The sequence below is a fragment of the Hibiscus syriacus genome, unplaced genomic scaffold, assembly GCF_006381635.1.
Source record: "Hibiscus syriacus cultivar Baekdansim isolate YM2019G1 unplaced genomic scaffold, ASM638163v2 tig00010263_pilon, whole genome shotgun sequence".
NCBI lineage: Eukaryota > Viridiplantae > Streptophyta > Magnoliopsida > Malvales > Malvaceae > Hibiscus > Hibiscus syriacus.
Window position 1 is genome coordinate 31,550 of NW_024062210.1, and position 24,580 is coordinate 56,129.

The window sequence follows — 24,580 nt, forward strand, 5'->3', positions numbered from 1 at the left end:
TAATAATAATATTAATAATATAAAAATATATAATAAATAATAATATAAATAAAAAATCGGGACAAAAATTTAGTGTCTATACTTCCTTATCCCCATTTTCCAGTCATCACTGTTGTATTCAAGACCCAAGTCAACGGTTGTAACTCCAGCATATATTGCACCAGAAGTTCTTTCTTGAAGAGAATATGATGACAAGGTAATTTGGTGTTATCCACTTTTTCCAAATGTTTTTATATATGGTTCTTTATTACACTTTGTTATTTTAGTTATGATTATGTACTTATGATAAATGATCTTGTGTGCTAGAGTAAGCGATGCCTTTACATGTTGGTCTAAAAATGAGCTTGTGTTACTCGTCACACATTATAAGTGACTATATGCTTGATAAAAGATCAATCACTTGCTAGAAATCCACAAATAGGGCATTATTAGAGCTAGTGCAGCTTTATGGAGTGGATTATTTTGTCACACCAAAGATAAACTTCAGCCCAAGCTTTAGCGAGTCTTTCCTAAATTTTGGATTTAATTTCTTTTCAGATGGAAGACGTGTGGTCGTGTGGAGTGACTCTTTACATTATGTTGGTTGGTCCTAAGAATTTTAGGAAAACCATTTTATGATTTCTTAAAGTTTATTTTTGTTAGGTATGGCTCATAAATATACCGAGAAAGTCTCGTAGTAGAGGTTACGATTATGTGGGTTGAGGGTGCGGGGGTTGCGGCCCCGTGGTATGGTATAGGGTTATTTTTGTAAATATGTACCAGGGTTTATTTATTATAAAATGAAATGTAACCTAAACCTATGAGACATTGAATTGAATAAAAAAAACTAGCGCCGCCTAAGGCACCGAGTACTTAAGCACATTGTTGAACCTCGTTAAAATTCTTGTGTTCTTTTTGTTTTCTTTACCCGATTATTCAACAATTGGTATAAGATGTCAGGAGCCAAATTCGAAGTTGCGAAATTCGATGGTCAGGGTAATTTCGGATTATGACAAACAAGGGTGAAGGATCTGTTGGCGTAGCAAGGGATCCTAAAGGCTTTGCGACCTACAAAGTCGACGTCGATGGAGGAGAAAGATTGGGAAGAATTACAGTAGCGAGTGGAAGAAACTATACGGTTATGTTTGGCGGACGAGGTCATGTATCACATCATGCATCTATCGTCTCCAGATGAAATTTGGGAGAAGTTGGAAAGTCAGTTTATGTCGAAATCCTTAACGACTAAACTGTATCTAAAACAGCGACTGTATGGGCTGAAGATGCAGGACGATAATGATTTGGCGCAACACGTGAATGTCTTCAATCAAATTATTTCTGATTTGGCTCGACTTGCTGTGAAAATTGAGGGTGAAGACAAAGCGATGATTTTGTTGTGTTCGTTGCCTCCCTCTTACGAACACATGGTGACTACTCTTACATATGGGAATGAGACTATCAAAGTTGAGGAGATTACTGCAGCCTTGTTGGCTCACAACCAGCGGAAGCAGAATGTAGGGGAAATTTCTCAAGCTGATAGTTTATATGTTAATGGTAATCGAGACCGTGGACGGAAGCCACAGAATGTAGGGTTTGGGAAGCGGAATTTCAGATCTAAATCTAGGGAAAAGAAGACAATTCACTATTATAAGTGCAAGAGGCGGGACATATGAAACGAGATTGTCCGAAGTTGAAAAAGTTGACTAATGAGAAGCGTGATGACTCGTCCAAGTCTGTAAATGTGGTCGAGGATGACAATTTTGATTATAGTGAGGGTGATATGCTCTCTATTTCAATGACTCAATTGACAGATGTTTGGATTCTTGATTATGGATGTTTTTATCACATCACGCCAAATAGGGAATGGTTTTCAATATATAGGTCGATTAATTATGGTTCTGTTTATTTGGGTGATGATCGATGTTACAATATTGTTGGTATTGGTGATGTCAGAATTAAGATGTATGATGGCTCTGTTCGGACGTTGAGTGGTGTTCGGCATATCCCAGATTTGAAGAAGAATTTGTTTTCTTTGGGCACTTTGCACAAGAATGGTTTTATCCCTAAAACTGGTGAGGATAGGGAAACTGTTCGGATTGTTAAAGGAGCTTTGATTGTGATGAAAGGAAAAATGACTACAGGGAATATTTACAGATTATTAGGGAGTACCGTTGTAGGTGGAGTTCATTTTGTTGAGTCATGTGATTATACTACCAAACTGTGGCATATGCGTCTTACTCATCTTAGTGAACGTGGTATGGCTGAATTACATAAAAGAAATCTGTTGCATGGTGTTTAAAGTTGTAAGCTCGATTTTTGTAAGTATTGTGTTCTTGGTAAACAGACTAAAGTTCGTTTCAAGACTACGAAGCACACAACTGAAGGGATTCTTGATTATGTGCATTCTGATGTATGGGGGCCTTCCACGACATCGTCTCTGGGTGGATCTAGGTATTATATTACTTTTATTGACGATTTTTCATGAAAAGTTTGGGTGTATTTTTTGAAACAGAAGTTTGACGTTTTTGAGAAGTTCAAGCTGTGAAAAGTTGAGGTAGAAAACCAAACGGGACCAAAAATCAAGTGTTTGTGGTCTAACAATGGTACGGAGTACATAGATTCATAGTTTCTACACTTCTGTAAGGAGTATGGGATTAAGAGGCATTTTACAGTGCACAAGACACCACAATAGAATGCTGTTGCGAAACGGATGAACATGTCATTGAATGAAAGAGCCAGATATTTGCGGTTGAATAAGAGGTTTCCCAAACACTTCTGGGTTGAGGCTGTTAACATGGCGTGTTATCTTATCAACAGATTTCCAAGGGCGTCACTAGCTGAGAAAGTTGTAGAATAGGTATGAACTGGTCATGATGTTACTTTTGATCACTTACGAATTTTTGATTGTCCTGCTTGTGTGCATGTACATGCTAATGAGATCCAAACTTGATACAAAATCGAAGGAGTGCATTTTTCTAGGTTACAAGAAAGGTGTCAAAAGATTCAAGTTATGGGATCCAGTTGCGAAGAAAATTGTGATTAGTAGAGATGTTGTTTTTGATGAACAACCCATGTTGCAGCAGAAGAAAAACACGAAAGTGGTGGATTTCGAGTAGTCTCCAGTTGAGAAAATAGAAACTTCTCAACCGACTTCTGGTGGTTTCGCTACGGATGATTTGCAAGATTATAGTCTTGCCAGAGACAGGGTGAGACGAACAAATATAAAGCCTCCGAACATATTGGGTTTTGAAGACTTGGTCTCTTTTGCACTTACTGTTAGCAGTCATGATCCAGTTACTTTTCATGATGTTGTTACTAGTCAGGAAAACGACAAGTGGATGGTTGTCATGGTTGAGGAGATGGAGATTTTGAATCACAATCATACATGGGAGTTAGTACACCTTCCTGAGGGTAAGAAGTCGATTGGTTGAAAATGGGTATATAAGAAGAAACCATCAGTAACAGAAAAAGAGGTGGAGAAGTTCAAGGCTCGTTTGGTAGCAAAGGGTTTTTCACAATAGAAAGGAGTTGATTATGATGAAATTTTCTCTCTTGTGGTCAGACACACTTCAATCCGAGCAGTACTTGTATTGGTGACTAGTTGGGATTTGCATTTAGAGTAGATGGATGTGAAAACTGCTTTTTTGCATGGTGATTTAGAGGTGCAGATCTACATGTGGCAGCCTGAAGATTTCACTCAACCTAGAAATGAGCATTTAGTTTGCAGATTGAATAAATCTTTGTATGGGTTGAAACAGTCTCCGAGACAATGGTACAAATGGTTTGACTCATATATGATCAAGATTGGCTACAAGCAATGTGAGTATGATTGTTGTGTCTATGTTAAAAGCCTTGATGATGGTTCTTTTATTTTTCTGTTATTGTATGTTGATGATATGTTAATTGTTGTGAAGAACATGGATCATGTTATAGGTTTGAAAATTTTATTGAGTCAGGAATTTGATATGAAAGATTTAGGTGCTGCAAAGAAAATTCTTGGAATAGAAATTTATAGGGACAGAGACTCAAGGAAACTGTGGCTATCTCAACGGGGTTATGTCGAGAAAATGCTAGAAAGGTTTGCGAAGAGCAGCGCAAAACCAGTTAGCACTCTATTGGCGAATCACTTTAAGCTATCATCAAAATTGTTCCCTAAGAAAGATAAGGAAGCTGAAGATATGACAAAGGTTATGTATTCTAATGTTGTTGGCTACTTGATGTATGTAATGGTATGTACTCATCCTGATTTAGCTCATGTTGTCAGTCAAGTTTGTAAGTACATGTCTAAACCTGGTAAACAACATTGGGAAGCAGTCAAGTTGATTTTTAGGTACTTTAAAGGGTACTGTGGGATATGGAATTGTTTTTGGTAGTCACTGGGATAATCCTTTCGTTGCAGGATATGTGGATTCAGACTATGCGAGTAACTTGGATAATAAAATATCTAAGGCAGGGTATGTATTTACTCTTGGTGGAGGGCCTATTTGTTGAAAGTCTACTGTTCAATCTTTTGTGGCATTATCTACAACTTAAGCTGAATACATGGCAACGACTGAAGCTACAAAAGAAGCTTTATGGCTTATTAGTTTAGTGAATGAGTTGGGTGTTCAGCAAAGTGGAGTTCAGTTGCTTTGTGACAATATACATAAAAACACCAAAGTTTCAATCCATATCATAAAAACACGATATACATATAAAACGTCATACATGATATGGATGCAATGCAACACAACCCATTTAACACCATTACATCACCATACGATTATTGGGTTTACCATCATGATGTGATGAACCAGTCGGTAGTTAAATTTATCATCCTAGTGGATGAACCAGTCAGTAATTGGATTTATCATCCTAGTGGATTAACCATTAGATAATTTGGTCACTTCTGTAACACAATTCCACCCTGATGCAACATAAGTAACGATATGAATAATACATATGTTCATATTTAAGTAGAACGATTATAACATATTCAATTCATCATGTTTTACTTATTGATATAAATATAATTATTTAGTAAAAACACACTTGGTAAATATAAAACATAAATTTACATATCATATCATCAATTCTCAAACATATCATATACATTGCACATTCAAGTATAGCACATGTAGCATTGAACAAGGAGCATATATCTAGCAACCTATAGCACTAACTCTAAACATGTTTCTCACATTTAGTAGCACTAGGTTCAACAGCGTGAGAAAGTTTAACTCTAGTCGAACCGTTAAGATTAATATGAACAGGATCAGACGAATCTGAGTTCACTGGCGAGCACTCAGGAGAGAGTGGGTCACCGTGATTGGTTTGCGACAGTTCGTAGAAAAGATACAAGTTTAGCAAAACCCAAAATTTTGCTCTCCACTCTCTTGCTAGCGGCGATCGATAATGGAATGAAACCAATATGGTTTTGTTCATGATGACAAGGGGAACAACATGATGAGGGAGGTGTCTATCATGACAACTTGAATGGCAATAAAATGACCATAATCTGATGAGGCGTGTAACCCCTAGACCCTGCCTAGATGTTATGCCCAAATCTAGGCGGTTACATATCTATTCAAGAATTTCTTTTCATATTTAAATACGTTAAAATTCATAACAACTAATAGGAAATTAGTTATAATAAAGGTTTATACAATAAACATCTATATATATCAATATATACATATATAAGAAAAACCGTATAAAACATATACATAGAAAAATACAGTAATACAGATAGATCGAGACGGTAGCAAAAGCAAGTGTTACCAAAGTATAACAAAAAGGCATATAGAGATAAACAGTGGTACAAAAATAGGAGTAGTCGATCCTCCTGATGCCAAGCCTTCTAGCCTACGGTTTGTTACTATTTGAAAAGGTAAAAATTTAAAATGAGCTAAAAAGCCCAGTGTACTCCTTATGGTGTATAAATCATACAGATAAATACTTTGGTAACAAAAATAGTTCATCAAACATGTTTTAAAAAATGAACACTACCTCCATCTGATCACCAGAATGTGTAGGTTCCTCAGAACCTACACCCACTGTATACCGGTAAGGCTTTATACATATAGATAAGGACCTGCGGTAAGGACTTACACTGAGCACAAAGCAGAGGAGCCTGCGGTAAGGTCTTACAAGTCATAGACTAGGCATGATATACTTCTTCCAGTAATACTCCAATGACAATATAAAATGTATGTATTCAAGTGAAAAAAACGATAGTTTAATCCATTAAAACATGATATTCTAGACTCAAAAATCAGATACAAAAATCATAAATCAGAGATCATATCAAAAATGTATAGTAATTATATTTCAGATAAACAATATTTAGAAAATCAGGTATCGTGACGTAAAAATATTCAGTTCATCAGAAGTCTAAAGCGGTTCAGAAGAATAATTAAAATAGTAATGTAATAGTAACAAGAAACACACATGTTCTAGTCTTAGTAGTCTGATAAGAAAGCATACTACTGAGTATGTCGATCATAATCAACGGCAGTGCTAGATCCTATGAATTGCAAAACCAATATCGGAATCCTAATATGAAATATAATAACGCCTATTTAAACAATTTATAGAAATCTACGAATAACTCTCGAGGAACACAAATCGTAGGATCTGACATACGGGAAGCACTAAATCTAACTGACCCTTGGTCTGGTGAAATATAAGTACCTTCATAAAAATATATTCTCAAATCAATTCCATAATCAAATCCCAAATAAATAAGCAAAAGACTAAAAATACTAAGTATTTTTGGATTAATGGGCTCGATTTGGGGCTTTCAAGTCAGAATTTGGCAAAATGAATCGTGGAATCAAACTTAAGACATCGAACAACATCAAGAGAGAGTGAAAGTCACACCAGTGTCAACAGCTGATCGATTTGGTTCGGGTCGGGTCATATCAGGTCGAACACGGGTTGGATCGAGCAGGAGGGTCAGTCGGGTCTACCCATTATCAAGCAGCTCACCAGGCGGTGGATTTACCCACGCGTAATAGCGACGCGTGAGGGAGCGTGCGGGGTATTATAGGTCATAAAAATTGTGAAAAAAATTAAATGCATTTTAAGGGTTTTGAGACACTTACCAAGCTTAGTTCACAACAGTGAAAGGTGGAGAGCCCGATTTCAAAACGTCATAAACTTGACTTTTCTCACTTCCTCACATGTCAGTGGCAACGGAGAAAAGATACACACCAGTGGAATTGGGATGACTCAATGAACATGATGGTCCAAGAGGTGTCGAAAACGGAGCAACGGTTAGTGACAAAATGTTAATCAAAGGTTTTATTCTAAATGGGGAAGAGTTGAAGAGAGAAAATAAGGGTTTAAACTTCCCAAAAATGGAAAGTTTCTGATTTTTTGGCTTTTAATAAACCCACATTAAGGAAAAATGGTACAATTACACTCTATCTCCTCCAATTTTAGTTACTTTCCAAATTGGATTTGAATTTAATCAAAATTTCTTTTGACCCCTCAGATTTAGTTAAAATTTTAATTTAGTCCTTGAAAAATTTTAAGCCCTAAGTTTGGGTCTGATAACTCCCCCTTAAAAGAAATTTCATCCTCGAAATTTACCTGATGGAAAAAATTTGTGAAAATTGAGTCTCCATTGACTCTAATATTTCCCAAGTAGCTTCTAAGGGGCCACAGTTACTCTATTGTTGACCATCAAATACACCTATTCCGAAAAAACTCTCATCCCGAACTATATTTGAACGAGCTCCTCTTCATAAGACAAACCAAATCTCAACTCTACCTCCTTAATCTGAATGATGTGATCTAGATCTGGACGATATCACCTCAACATGGATACATGAAAAACATCATGAATGCGATTGAACTGGGAAGGTAACTCAAGCTGATAAGCAATAGGTATGCCTTTCTTCATAATATGATACGAGCCAATAAATCTCGGGCTCAATTTACCTTTACGTCCAAATCTCGGCACTTTCTTCCATAGAGATACCTTCAGACATACGTGATCCCCAACCTCAAACTTATATCCTTTCTTTGTGATCTGCATAAGATTATGCATATCCAATGCCTATCAAGTGATCACAAATCAATCTAACAGTATCCTCAATCTATCAAACTAATTATGGACCCAAAGTCTTCCTATCATGTAACTCGATCAAACAGATAGAAATAAAAATGGCAAAGAGGGAGTCACAATAAGACAAATAGAGCACATTTCCTTAATAGTTTCGTTAGAGGAGTCACAATAATGGAGAGCCCCTCAATGAAACAACGGTCATAACCAGCTAAGCCCAAGAAACTACGGATTTCTGAGACGTTCTTGGGTTGCTTCTAATTCATATTAGCCTCCACTTTACTCGGATCCACTCGGATACCCTCAGCAAAAATGATATGTCCAAGAAAAGTCACTTCGCTGAGCCAGAACTCACATTGTTTCAACTTGGCCCTCAGAGTCTGCAGAACAATCTTTAAATGCTTATCATGTTCTGCTTCAGTTCGAGAATACATCAGTATGTCGTTGATGAACACAACTACAAATTGATCATGTTATTAGCCATTCAATAACAACCAAGTGACTTGGCTTGGTGGTTAGGTATTTAAGGCTTTCATCCCTTATACCAAGGTTCAAATCTCATGGGTTGTAAAATTTTATAGAGGTTTAATCCCTCCTTTTTTAATTTAATAAAAAATATATGTGTCACGTGGCAACATCTGATTGGTTTCTATTAATTTAGTAAAAATAATTATTTATTATTAATTAATTTTTTTAAAAAATTGCTAACGTGGCATCACACATGGACATGCCACGTCAGCATTTAGTCTACGTGATCTGCCATATCTTCATCTACTATGATATGAACATGCTACGCCAGTATCTCCCTCCACATGTTCTTGTTGAGTCAGCTTCAAGCGTTGACCAACAGTTGACTAACGGTTTTCATCCAAAGAGGGTGTTTTTTGACCCAAAATGAAACATGGGGAGGTCAAATGTTCCAAAAAAAAACAATAGGGGCAAAATTCATATATTGTCAAACGTTAAGGGTATTTGTTTGCATTATGCCTTAAATTAAACCAACTAACATTGACCATGTAATTAGCAACGTGCGTAAGTTTCTCCAAATTAAAATATAATAAAGCCCTTAATTAAATATGTATATCCACCAAATAAATGCTTAATCAATTCCGAGTTCTAGGAAAAGTGAGATTATTCAGCACTTGGTGTAGCTCCCCTTCACCCGAATTTCTGTTTAGAATTAAGGTTTAAATATGCTAAAGGGGTGTCTATATTATTTCAGAATTTATAAATTAATTTACCTGCTTTAAATTTGCAAAGCATTGGGTGGAGTTTAGTGAATGAGTTGGGTGTTCAGCAAGGTGGAGTTCAGTTGCTTTGTGACAATATACATAAAAACACCAAAGTTTCAATCCATATCATAAAAACACGATATACATATAAAACGTCATACACGATATGGATGCAATGCAACACAACCCATTTAACACCATTACATCACCATACGATTATTGGGTTTACCATCATGATGTGATGAACCAGTCGGTAGTTAAATTTATCATCCTAGTGGATGAACCAATCAGTAATTGGATTTATCATCCTAGTGGATTAACCATTCGATAATTTGGTCACTTTTGTAACACAATTCCACCCTGATGCAACATAAGTAATGATATGAATAATACACATGTTCATATTTAAGTAGAATGATTATAACATATTCAATTCATCATGTTTTACTCATTGATATAAATATAATTCAATTATTTAGTAAAAACACACATTGGTAAATATAAAACATAAATTTACATATCATATCATCAATTCTCAAACATATCATATACATTGCACATTCAAGTATAGCACATGTAGCATTGAACAAGAGCATATCTCTAGCAACCTATAGCACTAACTCTAAACATGTTTCTCACGTTTAGTAGCACTAGGTTCAACAGCGTGAGAAAGTTTAACTCTAGTCGAACCGTCAAGATTAATATGAACAGGATCAGACGAATCTGAGTTCACTGGCGAGCACTCGGGAGAGAGTGGGTCACCGTGATTGGTTTGCGACAGTTCGTAGAAGAGATACAAGTTTAGCAAAACCCAAAATTTTGCTCTCCACTCTCTTGCTAGCGGCGATCGATAATGGAATGAAACCAATATGGTTTTGTTCATGATGACAATGGGAACAACATGGTGAGGGAGGTGTCTCTCATGACAACTTGAATGGCAATAAAATGACCATAATCTGATGAGGCGTGTAACCCCTAGACCCTGCCTAGACGTTATGCCCAAATCTAGGCGGTTACATATCTTATTCAAGAATTTCTTTTCATATTTAAAATAACGTTAAAATCCATATAACAACATAATATGAAATTAGTTATAATAAAGGTTTATACAATAAACATCTATATATCAATATATACATATATAAGAAAAACCGTATAAAATATATACATAGAAAAATACAGTAATACAGATAGATCGAGACGGTAGCAAAAGCAAGTGTTACCAAAGTATAACAAAAAGGCATATAGAGATATACAGTGGTACAAAAATAGGAGTAGTCGGTCCTCCTGATGCCAAGCCTTCTAGCCTACGGTTTGTTACTATTTGAAAAGGTAAAAATTTACAAAATGAGCTAAAAAGCCCAGTGTACTCCTTACGGTGTATAAAATCATACAGATAAAATACTTTGGTAACAAAAATAGTTCATCAAACATGTTTTAAAAATATGAACACTACCTCCATCTGATCACCAGAATGTGTAGGTTCCTCAGAACCATACACCCACCTGTATACCCGGTAAGGCTTTATACATATAGCATAAGGACCTGCGGTAAGGACTTACACTGACCACAAAGCAGAGGAGCCTGCGGTAAGGTCTTACAAGTCATAGACTAGGCATGATATACTTCTTCCAGTAATACCTCCAATGACAATATAAACATGTATGTATTCAAGTGAAAACGATAGTTTAATCCATTAAAACATGAAATATTCTAGACTCAAAAATCAGATACAGAAATACATAAATCAGAGATCATATCAAAAATGTATAGTAAATTATATTTCAGATAAACAATATTTAGAAAATCAGGTATCGTGACGTAAAAATATTCAGTATCATCAGAAGTCTAAAGCGGTTCAGAAGAATAGTTAAAATAGTAATGTAATAGTAACAAGAAACACACATGTTCTAGTCTTAGTAGTCTGATAAGAAAGCATACTACTGAGTGTGTCGATCACAATCAACGGCAGTGCTAGATCCTACGAATTGCAAAACCAATATCGGAATCCTAATATGAAATATAATAACGCCTATTTAAACAATTTATAGAAATCTACGAATAACTCTCGAGGAACACAAATCGTAGGATTTGACATACGGGAAGCACTAAATCTAACTGACCCTTGGTCTCGTGAAATATAAGTACCTTCATAAAAATATATTCTCAAATCAATTCCATAATCAAATCCCAAATAAATAAGCAAAATACTAAAAATACTAAGTATTTTTGGATTAATGGGCTCGATTCGGAGCTTTCTAGTCAGAATTTGGCAAAATGAATCGTGGAATCAAACTTAAGACATCGAACAACATCAAGATAGATGTTTTTGAAAAAAGTCAACACCAGTTAATGGTCAACAGCTGATCGATTCGGTTCGGGTCGGGTCATATCAGGTCGAACACGGGTTGGATCGAGCAGGTGGGTCAGTCGGGTCGACCCATTATCAAGCAGCCCACCAGGCGGTGGATTTACCCACGCGTAATGGCGGTGCGTGAGGGAGCGTGCGGGGTATTATAGGGTCATAAAAATTGTGAAAAAAAAATTATAATGCATTTTAAGGGTTTTGAGACACTTACCAAGCTTAGTTCACAACAGTGAACGGTGGAGAGCCCGATTTCAAAATGTCATAAACTTGACTTTTCTCACTTCCTCACACGTCAGTGGCAACGGAGAAAAGATAGACACCAGTGGACTCGGGATGACTCAATGAACACGATGGTCCAAGAGGTGTTGAAAACGGAGCAACGGTTAGTGACAAAATGTTAATCAAAGGTTTTATTCTAAATGGGGAAGAGTTGAAGAGAGAAAATAAGGGTTTAAACTTTCCCAAAAATGGAAAGTTTCTGATTTTTTGGCCTTTAATAAACCCACATTAAGGAAAAATGGTACAATTACACTCTATCTCCTCCAATTTTAATTACTTTCTAAATTGGATTTGAATTTAATCAAAATTTCTTTTGACCCCTCAGATTTAGTTAAAATTTTAATTTAGTCCTTGAAAAATTTTAAGCCCTAAGTTTGTGTCTGACAACTCCCCCTTAAAAGAAATTTCATCCTCGAAATTTACCTGATGGAAAAAATTTGTGAAAATTGAGTCTCCATTGACTCTAATATTTCCCAAGTAGCTTCTAAGGGGCCACAGTTACTCTATTGAATTTTGACCATCAAAATACACCTATTCCGAAAAACTCTCTCATCCCGAACTAATATTTGAACGGGCTCCTCTTCATAAGACAAACCAAATCTCAACTCTACCTCCTTAATCTGAATGATGTGATCTAGATCTGGACGATATCACCTCAATATGGATACATGAAAAACATCATGAATGCGACTGAGCTGGGAAGGAAACTCAAGCTGATAAGCAATAGGTATGCCTTTCTTCATAATATGATACGAGCCAATAAATCTCGGGCTCAATTTACCCTTACGTCCAAATCTCGGCGCTTTCTTCCATAGAGATACCTTTAGACATACGTGATCCCCAACCTCAAACTTAATATCCTTTCTTTGTTGATCTGCATAAGATTTATGCATATCAAATGCCTCTATCAAGTGATCACAAATCAATCTAACAGTATCCTCAATCTATCAAACTAATTATGGACCCAAAGTCTTCCTATCATGTAACTTGATCCAACAGATAGAAATAAAAATGGCGTCCATACAGAGCCTCATGCGATGCCATGTGAATACTTACATGGTAATTATTATTGTAAGCAAACTCGGCTAAAGGCAAGAAATCTTCCTAACTACCACGTCAATCACACAACCCCGTAGCATATCCTCTAGCACCTGAATTACTCACTCAGACTGACCATCAGTTTGTGAGTGAAAAGTTGTACTGAAATTCAAACGAGTACCTAGAGCCTCGTGTAAAGCCTTTCAAAACCTATAAGTAAACCTCGGATCTCGGTTGGAGATGATAAACAATGAAACACAGTGGATTCTAACGATCTCAAATATATATACAATTTAGCCAACTTGTCCAAAGAATAATTAACCCAAACAGGAATAAAGTGAGCTGACTTTGTGAGTCGATCCACAATCACCCAAACAGAATCCTTTTTGGAAGGTTTTAGAGGAAAACCGGTAACGAAGTCCATTTTAATACGATCCCACTTTTACTCAGGAATCTAATAGACTACAATAATGTCAATGAATCTTGGTGTTATACCTTAACCTACTAACAAGTCAGACACCTTGCCACAAAATATGAAATATCCTTCTTCATGCATTTTGTCCCCACCAGGATGCATGACATAAGGACAACTATGAGCCTCCTAAAGAATAGTATGTCTTAATTCATCATCTTTACGGACGCAGTAACGACCATGAAAGCACAGGATACTATCCTGATCAAAAGTATACTTTAAACTCATTCCCTGCTCAACCTGTCTAATAATGGGAAGTAATGAGCTATCTAGGAGTTGTTTGGCCTTAATCTCCTTGACCAAAGTGGTTTTAATTTATAACTCTGCTAACAGGCTGCCATCATCAAATAAACTCAAACTGGCAAGCAAGACTCTCAGATCAGGTATCGTCTTACAAATCAAGGAGTTGACCACCACATTAGCTTTCCTTGAATGATACTCTATCTCATAATCATGGTCCTTTAGAAGCTCCAACCAGCGTCGCTGTCTCAAATTCAAATCTTTCTGAGTATGCAAATACTTCAGACTCTTATGATCGGTATAGATATAACATTTATCTCTGTAGAGATAATGTCTTCAAATCTTCAAAGCAAAAACCAAGGCAGTTAACTCTAGATCATGCGACTTTAACTGACATGACGCAAAAGAGACAACCTTCCCATCTAGCATCAAAACCCATCCTAATCCAGAGTGAGAAGCATCATTGTAGACAAAAAAAATCCTTCCCAGACACAGACTGAATCAACACTCGGGCTTGAGTCATAAGAGTCTTTAGTTTCTCAAAGTTAGCTTGTTGGTCCTCAGACCAGACAAATAGAGCACATTTCCTTAATAGTTTCGTTAGAGGAGTCATAATAATGGAGAGCCCCTCAACGAAACAACGGTCATAACCAGCTAAGCCCAAGAAACTACGGATTTTTGAGACGTTCTTGGGTTGCTTCTAATTCATATTAGCCTCCACTTTACTCGGATCCACTCGGATACCCTCAGCAAAAATGATATGTCCAAGAAAAGTCACTTCGCTGAGCCAGAACTCACATTTTTTCAACTTGGCATATAACTTCTTTTCCCTCAGAGTCTGCAGAACAATCTTTAAATGCTTATCATGTTCTGCTTCAGTTCGAGAATACATCAGTATGTCGTTGGTGAACACAACTACAAATTGATCATGTTATTAGCCATTCAATAACAACCAAGTGACTTGGCTTGGTGGTTAGGTATTTAAGGCTTTCATCCCTTATACCAAGGTTCAAATATCATGGGTTGTAAAATTTTATGGAGGTTTAATCCCTCCTTTTTTAATTTAATAAAAAATCTATGTGTCACGTGGCAACATCTGATTGGTTTCTATTAATTTAGTAAAAATAATTATTTATTATTAATTAATTTTTTTAAAAAATTGCTAACGTGTCATCACACATGGACATGCCACATCAGCATTTAGTCTACGTGATCTGCCATATCTTCATCTACTATGATATGAACATGCTACGCCAGTATCTCCCTCCACATGTTCTTGTTGAGTCAGCTTCAAGCGTTGACCATCAGTTGACTAATGGTTTTCATCCAAAGAGGGTGTTTTTTGACCCAAAATGAAACATGGGGAGGTCAAATGTTCCAAAAAAAACAATAGGGGCAAAATCCATATATTGTCAAACGTTAAGGGTATTTGTTTGCATTATGCCTTAAATTAAACCAACTAACATTGACCATGTAATTAGCAACGTGCGTAAGTTTCTCCAAATTAAAATATAATAAAGCCCTTAATTAAATATGTATATCCACCAAATAAATGCTTAATAAATTCCGAGTTCTAGGAAAAGTGAGATTATTCAGCACTTGGTGTAGCTCCCCTTCACCCGAATTTCTTTTTAGAATTAAGGTTTAAATATGCTAAAGGGGTGTCTATATTATTTCAGAATTTATAAATTAATTTACCTGCTTTAAATTTGCAAAGCATTGGCTCTCTATATTATTTTTATGTAAAAATTTATGTTATTTTATTAATTTTTATATAATTTTATCATTAATTATTTATTGATCCTTAAAAAAGGGTAAATGTAGATAATTTAAATTTTAGATTATTCAATTAATGATAGAATTTTTTTATAAAAAAATTAAGGGATAAATTAATAATTATTTCCTTCCTTTAATATATTTATTTAACGGATAATGGATCAATTTGAAATGAGAAAAGACCCTAACCTATTTAAACCACAAATAAATGAGTGTTATAATTAAGGTGAATAAAGTAATATGAAATTATACATAATCAAAGCACATGTGTTGGACCAGACTTTGGGGATATTAGATTATGTTGTGAATTCAAAGTCTATACATAGCTTTGATAATTTTTTTTTATTTAATATAAAAGTAGTTTATTGGTTTTAGGAGAAGAATTGTAATGAGGCATGCTATCATCTCATGGTGGGTTGATTGGTTTGATTTAAAATGAATTGATTGATTTGGGTTAAAATTCAATTCATTTATCAACTGCTTTGAGATATATACATACAAATATATGAGTTGAGAGTTTAGGTAGTATTAACTTCAATTTGATTTTAAAAGTGTAAAATTAAATTCAATTTAATTTGACTTGAAAAGTCACGAGTTTAAAATTATTAAACTCACTTTGAACTTGAAATAAAAAAAATTAAAACTCGACTTAACTTGAAAGCTCACAAGCTTAAAATTTTTAAGCTCAACTCAATATAAAAAATTGGAGCTTGACTCGAACTCGAAATATTCTTAGACTTAGCTTGATTGAAGCTCAAACTCGAACTCGAACCTAAACATTAAGTACATGAAAATATTGTATTATATTATATTAAAAAACATATAACCAATAATATTTGGTTCAAGTGGTAAGTAGTTTGATGTCGCTTAAACAAGATTTTAAGTTAGAGTCATTGTGTATGTAGAAAATACTTGTTTGGAGACTCACTGACCAAAGTCAAGTATGTGATGTAGGTCAATCTGAATTAGTTAAACACTCTATTCATTTACACTCCTAAATACATGTAACGCCATACATTTTGCAATTTTAAAAATATGAATTTCTTAGAAACAAGGGAAAACATCAAATGACAATTAAATGCACATTGAGAGAATAGTAAGCCAATGAAAAAGATACATGCAAGCACTAATGAAACAAGGTGGCCTTGATTTTTAAGATTTTTGACGTTTTGTTCGTACAGAAATTTCAAAATTTGTTAATAATTTTGTCGTAAAAGGCAGCATGATGATTACTTTTGAGGTAAAGAAACCTGAAACCCGACTAAGTTTGGGTCGGGTCAGTTTGATTAATATCAGGTCGAGTCGAGTATCGGGGTAAAATTCGTGAATTTTTTTAGGTTCGGGATAAGGTATCCCCACCGCTTTCCACCACGCCCTGATTATATATATAATATTTTATATATTTTATATTAATTATATATATATATATATAATATTTTATATTTTTTATATTAATTATATAATACAAACCCTAAATATTTAAACCATAAACCCTAAACACTAGCTTTTATAATTATTAAAGTGAAATTTGGTTGATTTATTGATAAATTTCTCGATATAGGGAGTTACCAAAGAAAGTGACAAAAATGGTACGACGATTTTGGATAACTTTATATTACTTAATATTACGTATGTATCTTCGTTGTATGATTTGAATATCGGAACAAGTTTGTATTTAATTATGTATGTGTTTTATTTTGGAGTTTAGACTATTATTTAGAATTGGGTTTGAAATTGTGATTGTAGTTTGAATTGTAAATTATGTAGACTAATTTTTCATTTTTTGTGATCGTTTTTTCTATTTTTTATGAAACATACAGTTGCTTGTTTTTCTCGGGTTCGGATTCTCGGGATCGAGTCGGGGACGGAGCAAAAAAAATTCCCAACGGAGTACCCTAATAAAAAACCCGACGAGAAACAGGGTGGGAACGAGGATGGGGATTCATTTCGGGGAGAGGGAGCAAAACCCGCCCCGAAACATCATAGACCACAATTGAATCAATGAATAAATTAACTTTGACTAAAAGCGTATCAAAATTATTATTAGGATCAAAGGTGGACGAAATCTTATTTGCTTATTATCTAATAAAACTGACGGCGGCGACCATTTTTTTTATATGATTTACGAGTCAGAAATAGATGCATGAAAACCAGTTTATTTTGGCTCGGTTAAATTGCTACTTTTTATTTTTAAAATGAAAATTTGAAAGGTAAAATATATAAATAAACTAAAAACCACGGAATAATAATAATAATAAAATCATGTAAGAGAAACGCATAATATATTGATAAAAAAAAACATGAACACCCAGGCCAAATGAATACTTTCTAGGCATCTTAAAAATGTGTTGCCACGACTACAAATATTTTGATCAGCCTTAAATACATGAAAGAAAAGAGTGCCTTCTTTAACTGGGAAAGAGGGATATCCTCGGAATCTGAAGGGAGAATCATGGCTGCCTTTTGTGACGGGGCAAGAGAGCAAGAAGAATCTTTTTCCTAGGGCCCTGCAAATCACCATTCAAAATCCTTCATTTCCTACTTCATACTGCTTACTCAAAATTGAATGAGCGCCTTGAGTTGAATGAATTTGGGTGATCAGAAATTCAAGTAAAACACACACAAGCCTAATGAAGAAACTATGATACTTATCATCACAATTATATGTTTCTATATGCGGGACAGTTATTCATTTCAGCACATCGATTATGAAAATGAAGAACAAAATTTTTACAATAAATAATACAAGTACAGAAAAGATGGTGAAATACCATAGGTATTCCTAGCTCTTTAAGGTCATTTTCCCCCATCTGCTTTAGTGCAGTCATGTCCACCTGAGTTAAATATCGAATCGACAGATCAGCTGATCATGGAGAATAGAGAAAAAAACAAAAACAAGCAATTTTCCAATCAAAACCAAAATATAGGTCCATGATATTTCAGTAACTTAAGCAAATCTTCAAGTTTTGCATGATAGAACAGCTGCAGGAAATACAGGATATTTCTCTACATACAACAATCTGTTTAGAAACATTAGTAACCAAATGTCTTGACGATACTTAGCATTGCTTTATACGACATTCACAAGTTTAACAACATTACCATTTCAAACAGACCAATATCAGCCATAGTGGGCAGAATAAACATCTCCGAGATTTATTAGAGTATTTTTCTATTTTATTTAAAGTAACATCAATAAAATCTGCACCTACAACCATGTAGCATAGCGCCCACATATACACATTTTCTGTCATTCTACTACTTGATTAAAATCCTCCACCCCTTTTCTGTCTCTTCAGGGAAAGGGCTGTTGATCGGGAATGGGGAGGGAAATGAGGGCACACAAATCATCCTTTTTTATCTTGTAAATACAAGAGGAACTCATAAAGATGGTTACATGATAAGATGTAAACTATGAAGAAAAAATTAGCAATCAACAAATTACTAACAAGAAATAACATATAAAATGAAAATGCATCTTTGTCCATAGCTGAATAGTCTTCCAAAGCATCTACAAACACCTTTTATCTTTCCAAAAAAAAAAATTATCCTTACTCGGAAACTAAGGCTCTAGATTACTTACTTCTTCTGCCTTGAAAGTAATTGCATACTTTCCCAGCCCCAGTGAATGCAGCAAGCCTTCAACAGTATATTGCTCAACACCCTATATAGCAGCCACCCAAAATGAAGGGGAAAGAATGGTAAGAAATCCATCTAAATGCCATTTTATAAATCAAGGTACACAACTATTTAAAAGAAAGTCTTTGGGACCACACATATACTAGATTTTATTGAACACTCAATAAGTTACTAGATTCTTATCCACCTCAGATAGAGATATTTTGTGCAAGTCTTGACTTTCCCAGCATAATAGTCTGAGAATAAGATTAACACATTTCATTGGACCGTTTAAAAGATGGAGACATGATAAATTATCATACAAAGTACACCATGCGTTATATGGTAAGGAACAAACTTAATTCATGAACATAAGCCGAAGTTCACAAGAAAATCCAATCAGAAAAATAGATGTAAAACATGTTAGTTGCACCTTGCACGATTCAATAGTAGAATAGAAAGTTGATGGCAAATAGTATGTACCGCAAAGGAAGGCTTTTGTACAATACTACTTGCAGGAGGAGCTGGACATGGAATTTGGGGGCCTAGGGGTATGAGCTTTGTTGAAGTGGTTGGCAATCTAGACTTTGTAACAAAAGATGTTGCACTCACAGGCCCTGGAGCATCAAAAATATCTTTTCCCATGTATGAAACTGCTCTGGCATCATCATATGTCTTGTTTACTTGCCTTCTCTGAATCTCTCCAACATTTCTTGGGGGAGATAAACCCCTAGAAGTACCCCTTACTCTCTCTGGAGAACATTGTCTTAAATGATCTAAAGTCCAAGGAGAAAAAGAACTTCTTGAAGTGGTAACACGAGGCAAATCATCTACACTTCTTGTGGAAGGAATTCTGCCAGGGATACTAATTTCCCTAGACTCTGGCACTCTCTCCCTCGGTTGAGGTATTCGCTCCTTAGAATCAGGCATTTGATGTGTCTCATAAGGCTGTCCCGTTCTTGACAACTTTGCACAAAGGTCCATATCCTTCTGGTTTACATCACTCTGAGCCCGTCTAAACACATTTTTTTGCATGAGTTTAAATCGGAGGTCATTTTTACCAATGTGAACAGCTTTTTTTCCCCCAAAAAAGAAGTTACATTAGTAATCTCACAAACAGTTCATAGAACAGGAAAAATAATATTTTGCAACACAGAGGCATAAGTTTGTTACCATTCAAGCCATTGGTATTCAAGCTTGTAGTATAACCATCACCTCTTTGTCTGTCGAAAAGGCAAACCAGCACAATAACTTTTTTTACACGAGTAAACTTCCCTGATAAACTAATAGGGCGAAAGTTTATAAACAGAGAAAATAAGAGCCAGAGGTGGGGCAATGAATTACTTCTCATGGCCTATGGAGCAGCAATTTATTTTTTCTTGGAAAATCCTTATCAAACAAATATCCAACAGTTGAAGTAAAAGCAGGATGCAGTCCTGAATTCCAAATTATTACAAATAATGTTGAATGAAAAAGGAAACTGAACATATTAATGTGTAATAGGCAGTGTCAAGTCCAGGCAACCCATATTACCGAATACATTGTTTTAGTTTAAAAAACCCCTAAACTATGTGGTCTAATTTGCAAACTCCACATGATACAATACAACATCACTATCTTCCACAAGGAAATACAGAAAATTACTAAATTGCCATTGCACATGCACCGACGTAGCAAACCAAGATTTAGAAATGCTGATAAAACAGAAAAATTCTTAAAAGCATACCGTTTGTTGTTCAGCTGACTTCCGTGCAATAAAGAACCATCTACGTTACTTCCCAACCTATCTCTTACAGACCGTTTACTTCCAGAAACAGGATGAGAATCAGAAAAATCACCACTGGATTCAGGTCCAGCCCTCTTCACCACCTACACCAACATCAACGAGCCAACAAAAAAAAATTAGGGGAACTACAACAATATTTTTAGGGAAGAAAAAGCTTAAATGCTTTAATGAATAACAGGGAGAAATCCACCAAGCTACATTGATTCGTTCAAAGTCAAATTGGATAAAATTTATGCTCAAAGGATAAAATCCTACTACCTCGAGCCTATTTTCTAAAATTAACCAGAAACCAGGCAAACAATTGAACAACATCACCAAAAAAATGTTAAAAAAGAAAATAAAGTAAAAAAAAACCTGGCCAGTACGACCGAGAGTAATAGTAACACGACTCCGCGAAGCTTCTGCCATGAAGAAACCCTGGACAAGTTAAAGATCGATTAATCGGTTCTTTCGGTAATGACTTCTGAAATATAAACTAAAATGATGCTTATCAGAGCCTTTTTTAATAAAAAAAAACGTAGAAGAACAGAAACCCTAAAACACCTCAATGATGAAAAATTAGCCGTTTATTTTTAGAGATTTTAAACTTCGATAGTGAGGAAAAAGACAGACGTGCAAAGTAAAGGCCGCTGTTTTAAGAACAAATTCTTGTGTGGGAATTTTAGGGTTTGGCAAAGAGAATCCGAGAACGTAGAAGAAAAAGGAAAAGAGAAGAACGAGGAATTGTGGAAAAATTTCAATGCTGTTGGTTTTGTTTGTTCATTCAATACTAGACGTCAGATTCGTTTAACCAATATGAGACGTCCATCAACTATTTTGTCCCTATTGAGAATTGTTTATTTTTAAATCTCACTCTACAGTCTACAATTTTATTTTATTTAAAAAAAAAAGAGATAATCAAATTAGATGCATATCAATTAAATTCTATTTTTTTTAATGATTGAAAATTTAGCAACTAACTACAACAGAGCTCTTTTTGGAGCATAGTTTCCACCGTGGGTGGTAGGTCTGGGAGGAGTTGCTATTTTGGCAAGAGCGTCTACTACTCGGTTGTTATTACGAAGGATGGACGGTGTGTCATTGTATGTGTTTTCGTATTTCGGATGGGTCTAGAATTAGACTTCGACTTAAAGAAATGGATTAGAGTCGTCACCGATTATTTATTTTAAGAAAAAACGGGTTGATTGGATATCTTAATTTCTTATCTGATCTACATCTTACCAAAGATATGTCAGATTCGGGAGTCAGTTACAGTCAAGGAATGATTAGTACCCTTAAATTGTCATTTCAATACTAATTAATTTTCCCCAGTTGTCTTATTTAAGAAAATTTAAATTTAAATTGAAAGATAAAAGTTCGATCCAAATTATTTATCTTCAATTAATTAAAATACCCCTAAAAGTTCACCAAAATGTTAGATTACAAAACAAAAATGCTTAATTGAACAAAGGAAAAGACAATGGTCAAATTATGATGCCTTAAAAAAATATATATGCATCCTGAGAAATTAAAAGAAATAAAAACAAAATCAATTTACTATTAAAATTATACGTCAAATAAAAGGTCTACTAATTAAGGTAAAAAAAATATTAATTGCAAAATTTAAATATAAACAAAGTCATAAAAAATAACAGAAATATAATAAAAATATATATACCCAAAAAAGAAAGTAATTAAATGAAAAAGAGGAAGAAATAAATAAATGAAATAAATAAATAAATAAAAAGAAAAAAAAGTTAGCTAAAATTAAAAAGAAAAAATAATACAAAAATAATACAAAAAGAAGAAAAAGAAACAGAAATAACAATAACAATAACAATAAAAAATTAATTTAAAAAAATAAAAAGAAGAAAAATAAATAAAATAATAAGAAATAAAAAAATAAAATAAGATTAAAAATAATTAAAAGAAGGAAAAGAAATTAAATTAAATTAAATTAAAAAAACACTTTAATTAAAACAAAAATTAAATAGACAAGACTAAATTGAAAGAAAAAAAAGTAGGTGGTAAAATTAAAAAGCAAATCGGGGTAAAAATTTAATTTAGGGAGCAAAATAAACTTCAAAAACAAAAGAGGGACTGGAAATGAAATTAACCATTTTTCCATTCAAAAACACAAGGATCTGGTCTGGTCATCAGGTCATGGATTAGGTTGGCGGGTCACTATAAAAGCCAACTTTCAAAAACACTTTCTTATTTTTCCTCTTTCTCCCATTTCGATCAAAACCCATTTTTCTCTCAATTGTTCTTCGTGTTCTTCATGCACAAAGAACAAACACCCTCAAACCCAGTTTCCGATCGGCCACTGTTCATCGACGGTGAGACCCCCCAAAAAATACATCTTTTGAGAGCCCGTTTCATCATCCTTTCAAAAATCATATTTTTTTTTACAAAATAACCTCGGGGAGGGTTGGATCTGAGAAAGACTTCTCGAATACCCTCATCTCCGATCATCGGTCGTTCCTCTTCCGAGGGTCTTTCGAATCAAGAAAAAGCAAAACAAATACCACTAAAGCCACAAGCAACTCGAAGAAGGTAAGAACGAAACAATACCTTTTTTATTTTGTATTTTCTTTCGAAAGTTTACAACTTTTGCTCTGATTTCCTTGTGTATTTCTAGTGTATTTTTTTCTAACTTGTTACATGTGTATTTATAGTGCTAAAGTCATATTTTCAGTTCGGATTTAGACTCTTATTAGGACTAAAATTGTTGGTCTTTTGATAGTCTGACTTGGTTATTGTTTTGGCTTGATTCCCATGACGGCTTCGACAAATCCGGGATGTGGGAGATGCGGCTGGAGTGAGGACTCTCCCAACTATCATCTTGACTGTTGGATCGTGGCCTGTTGATCCAACAATGCCAGACATGCGGTGCTGAGATGCAAAAGATTTAGGGTTCGAAAATCCTATATACTTCGGGTGGAAGGTTAGATTGGCTCGAGTTTAAACCGGGTCTCGGGTCGGGGCTCCATTTGCATTTGGATCCGGGCTGCAGTTGTGTTATGGGTTGCTGAGTCTGTTGGTATTGGGTCACCATTTGTAATGGTCATTGGGATTATGTTTGGGCCTGAAAATAAAATGAAACCACATTGACAAATATCATGTATATAATATATATATATATATAGATATAATATCATACAATATATGCACAATACTATATACTATAAATATAAACACAATGTATATAATATAATAATGTATGCACACCATATACGTCATAACTATGCCATGTGTATTCACCCTATCGTATATCATATAAAATAAGTCACATAATAAATATGAATATATTATATAATGAAATACAAGGTCAGACGAAAATGTGTGGCTACAGCTGCCCCTCTTTGCCCATAGTCGCGTAGCGGGAATAGGGAAACGATTACGAGACACAATTTTCGTCTATCACGAATGTATCACTGAGTTTAACATCCTTTATTAGGGGGATCAATCCCCATATTATTGAATATTCTCCGTCATAGAGTTGAAATATGATGATTGGTTTGTTAATTTGGACTGAATCTTGAGATGGCTCCCTCGCCGTGAGGTTGAGTTGAACTGGAAAATTCTGAGAACGATATGTTTCGTTACAAAGTTGAAACCAAGCTCAAAGCATTGGAAAGTATCTCATGGATCATCTTCTAGCCCAATATACTTCGTCGTGAAGCTAAAATTTACCCTGATGATTTTGGTATGGAACTGGTTTTTTCATTATTGCGTTATAGATGACTCATTCATCGTGAAGTTG

The 24,580-nt window shown here is 34.8% G+C and overlaps 1 protein-coding gene across 2 annotated transcripts; it reads right to left on the reverse strand.

The window, feature by feature from the left end:
- Positions 1–17,741: 17,741 nt before the first annotated feature.
- Positions 17,742–21,572, reverse strand: LOC120203689. Of its 2 annotated transcripts, none has more exons than XM_039203878.1 (8): positions 21,379–21,464; positions 21,190–21,252; positions 20,776–20,918; positions 20,223–20,272; positions 19,533–20,122; positions 19,015–19,095; positions 18,203–18,265; positions 17,742–17,938 (listed from the first exon to the last, which is right to left on the reverse strand). In XM_039203878.1, the coding sequence occupies exons 2-8, from the start codon at positions 21,241–21,243 to the stop codon at positions 17,882–17,884; spliced, it is 1,038 nt and encodes a 345-aa protein (XP_039059809.1). In that variant the 5' UTR covers positions 21,244–21,252; positions 21,379–21,464; the 3' UTR covers positions 17,742–17,881. The 2 variants fall into 2 exon arrangements, with proteins under 2 accessions (XP_039059809.1, XP_039059807.1); XM_039203876.1 differs by lacking the exon at positions 21,379–21,464 and adding an exon at positions 21,469–21,572 and having other exon boundaries at positions 17,747–17,938; positions 21,190–21,326.
- Positions 21,573–24,580: the final 3,008 nt, after the last annotated feature.

What these genes read in the sequence shown, in the direction of transcription:
- LOC120203689 (XM_039203878.1), bottom strand. Translation starts at nt 21,243, where the DNA reads ATGGCAGAAGCTTCGCGGAGTCGTGTTACTATTACTCTCGGTCGTACT. An exon ending in AGTCAGCTGAACAACAAACG is followed by an intron (nt 20,273 to 20,775) that starts GTATGCTTTTAA and finishes CCTTTTCGACAG; the next exon opens with ACAAAGAGGTGATGGTTATA. An exon ending in TTACTTTCAAGGCAGAAGAA is followed by an intron (nt 18,266 to 19,014) that starts GTAAGTAATCTA and finishes TATTTAACTCAG; the next exon opens with GTGGACATGACTGCACTAAA.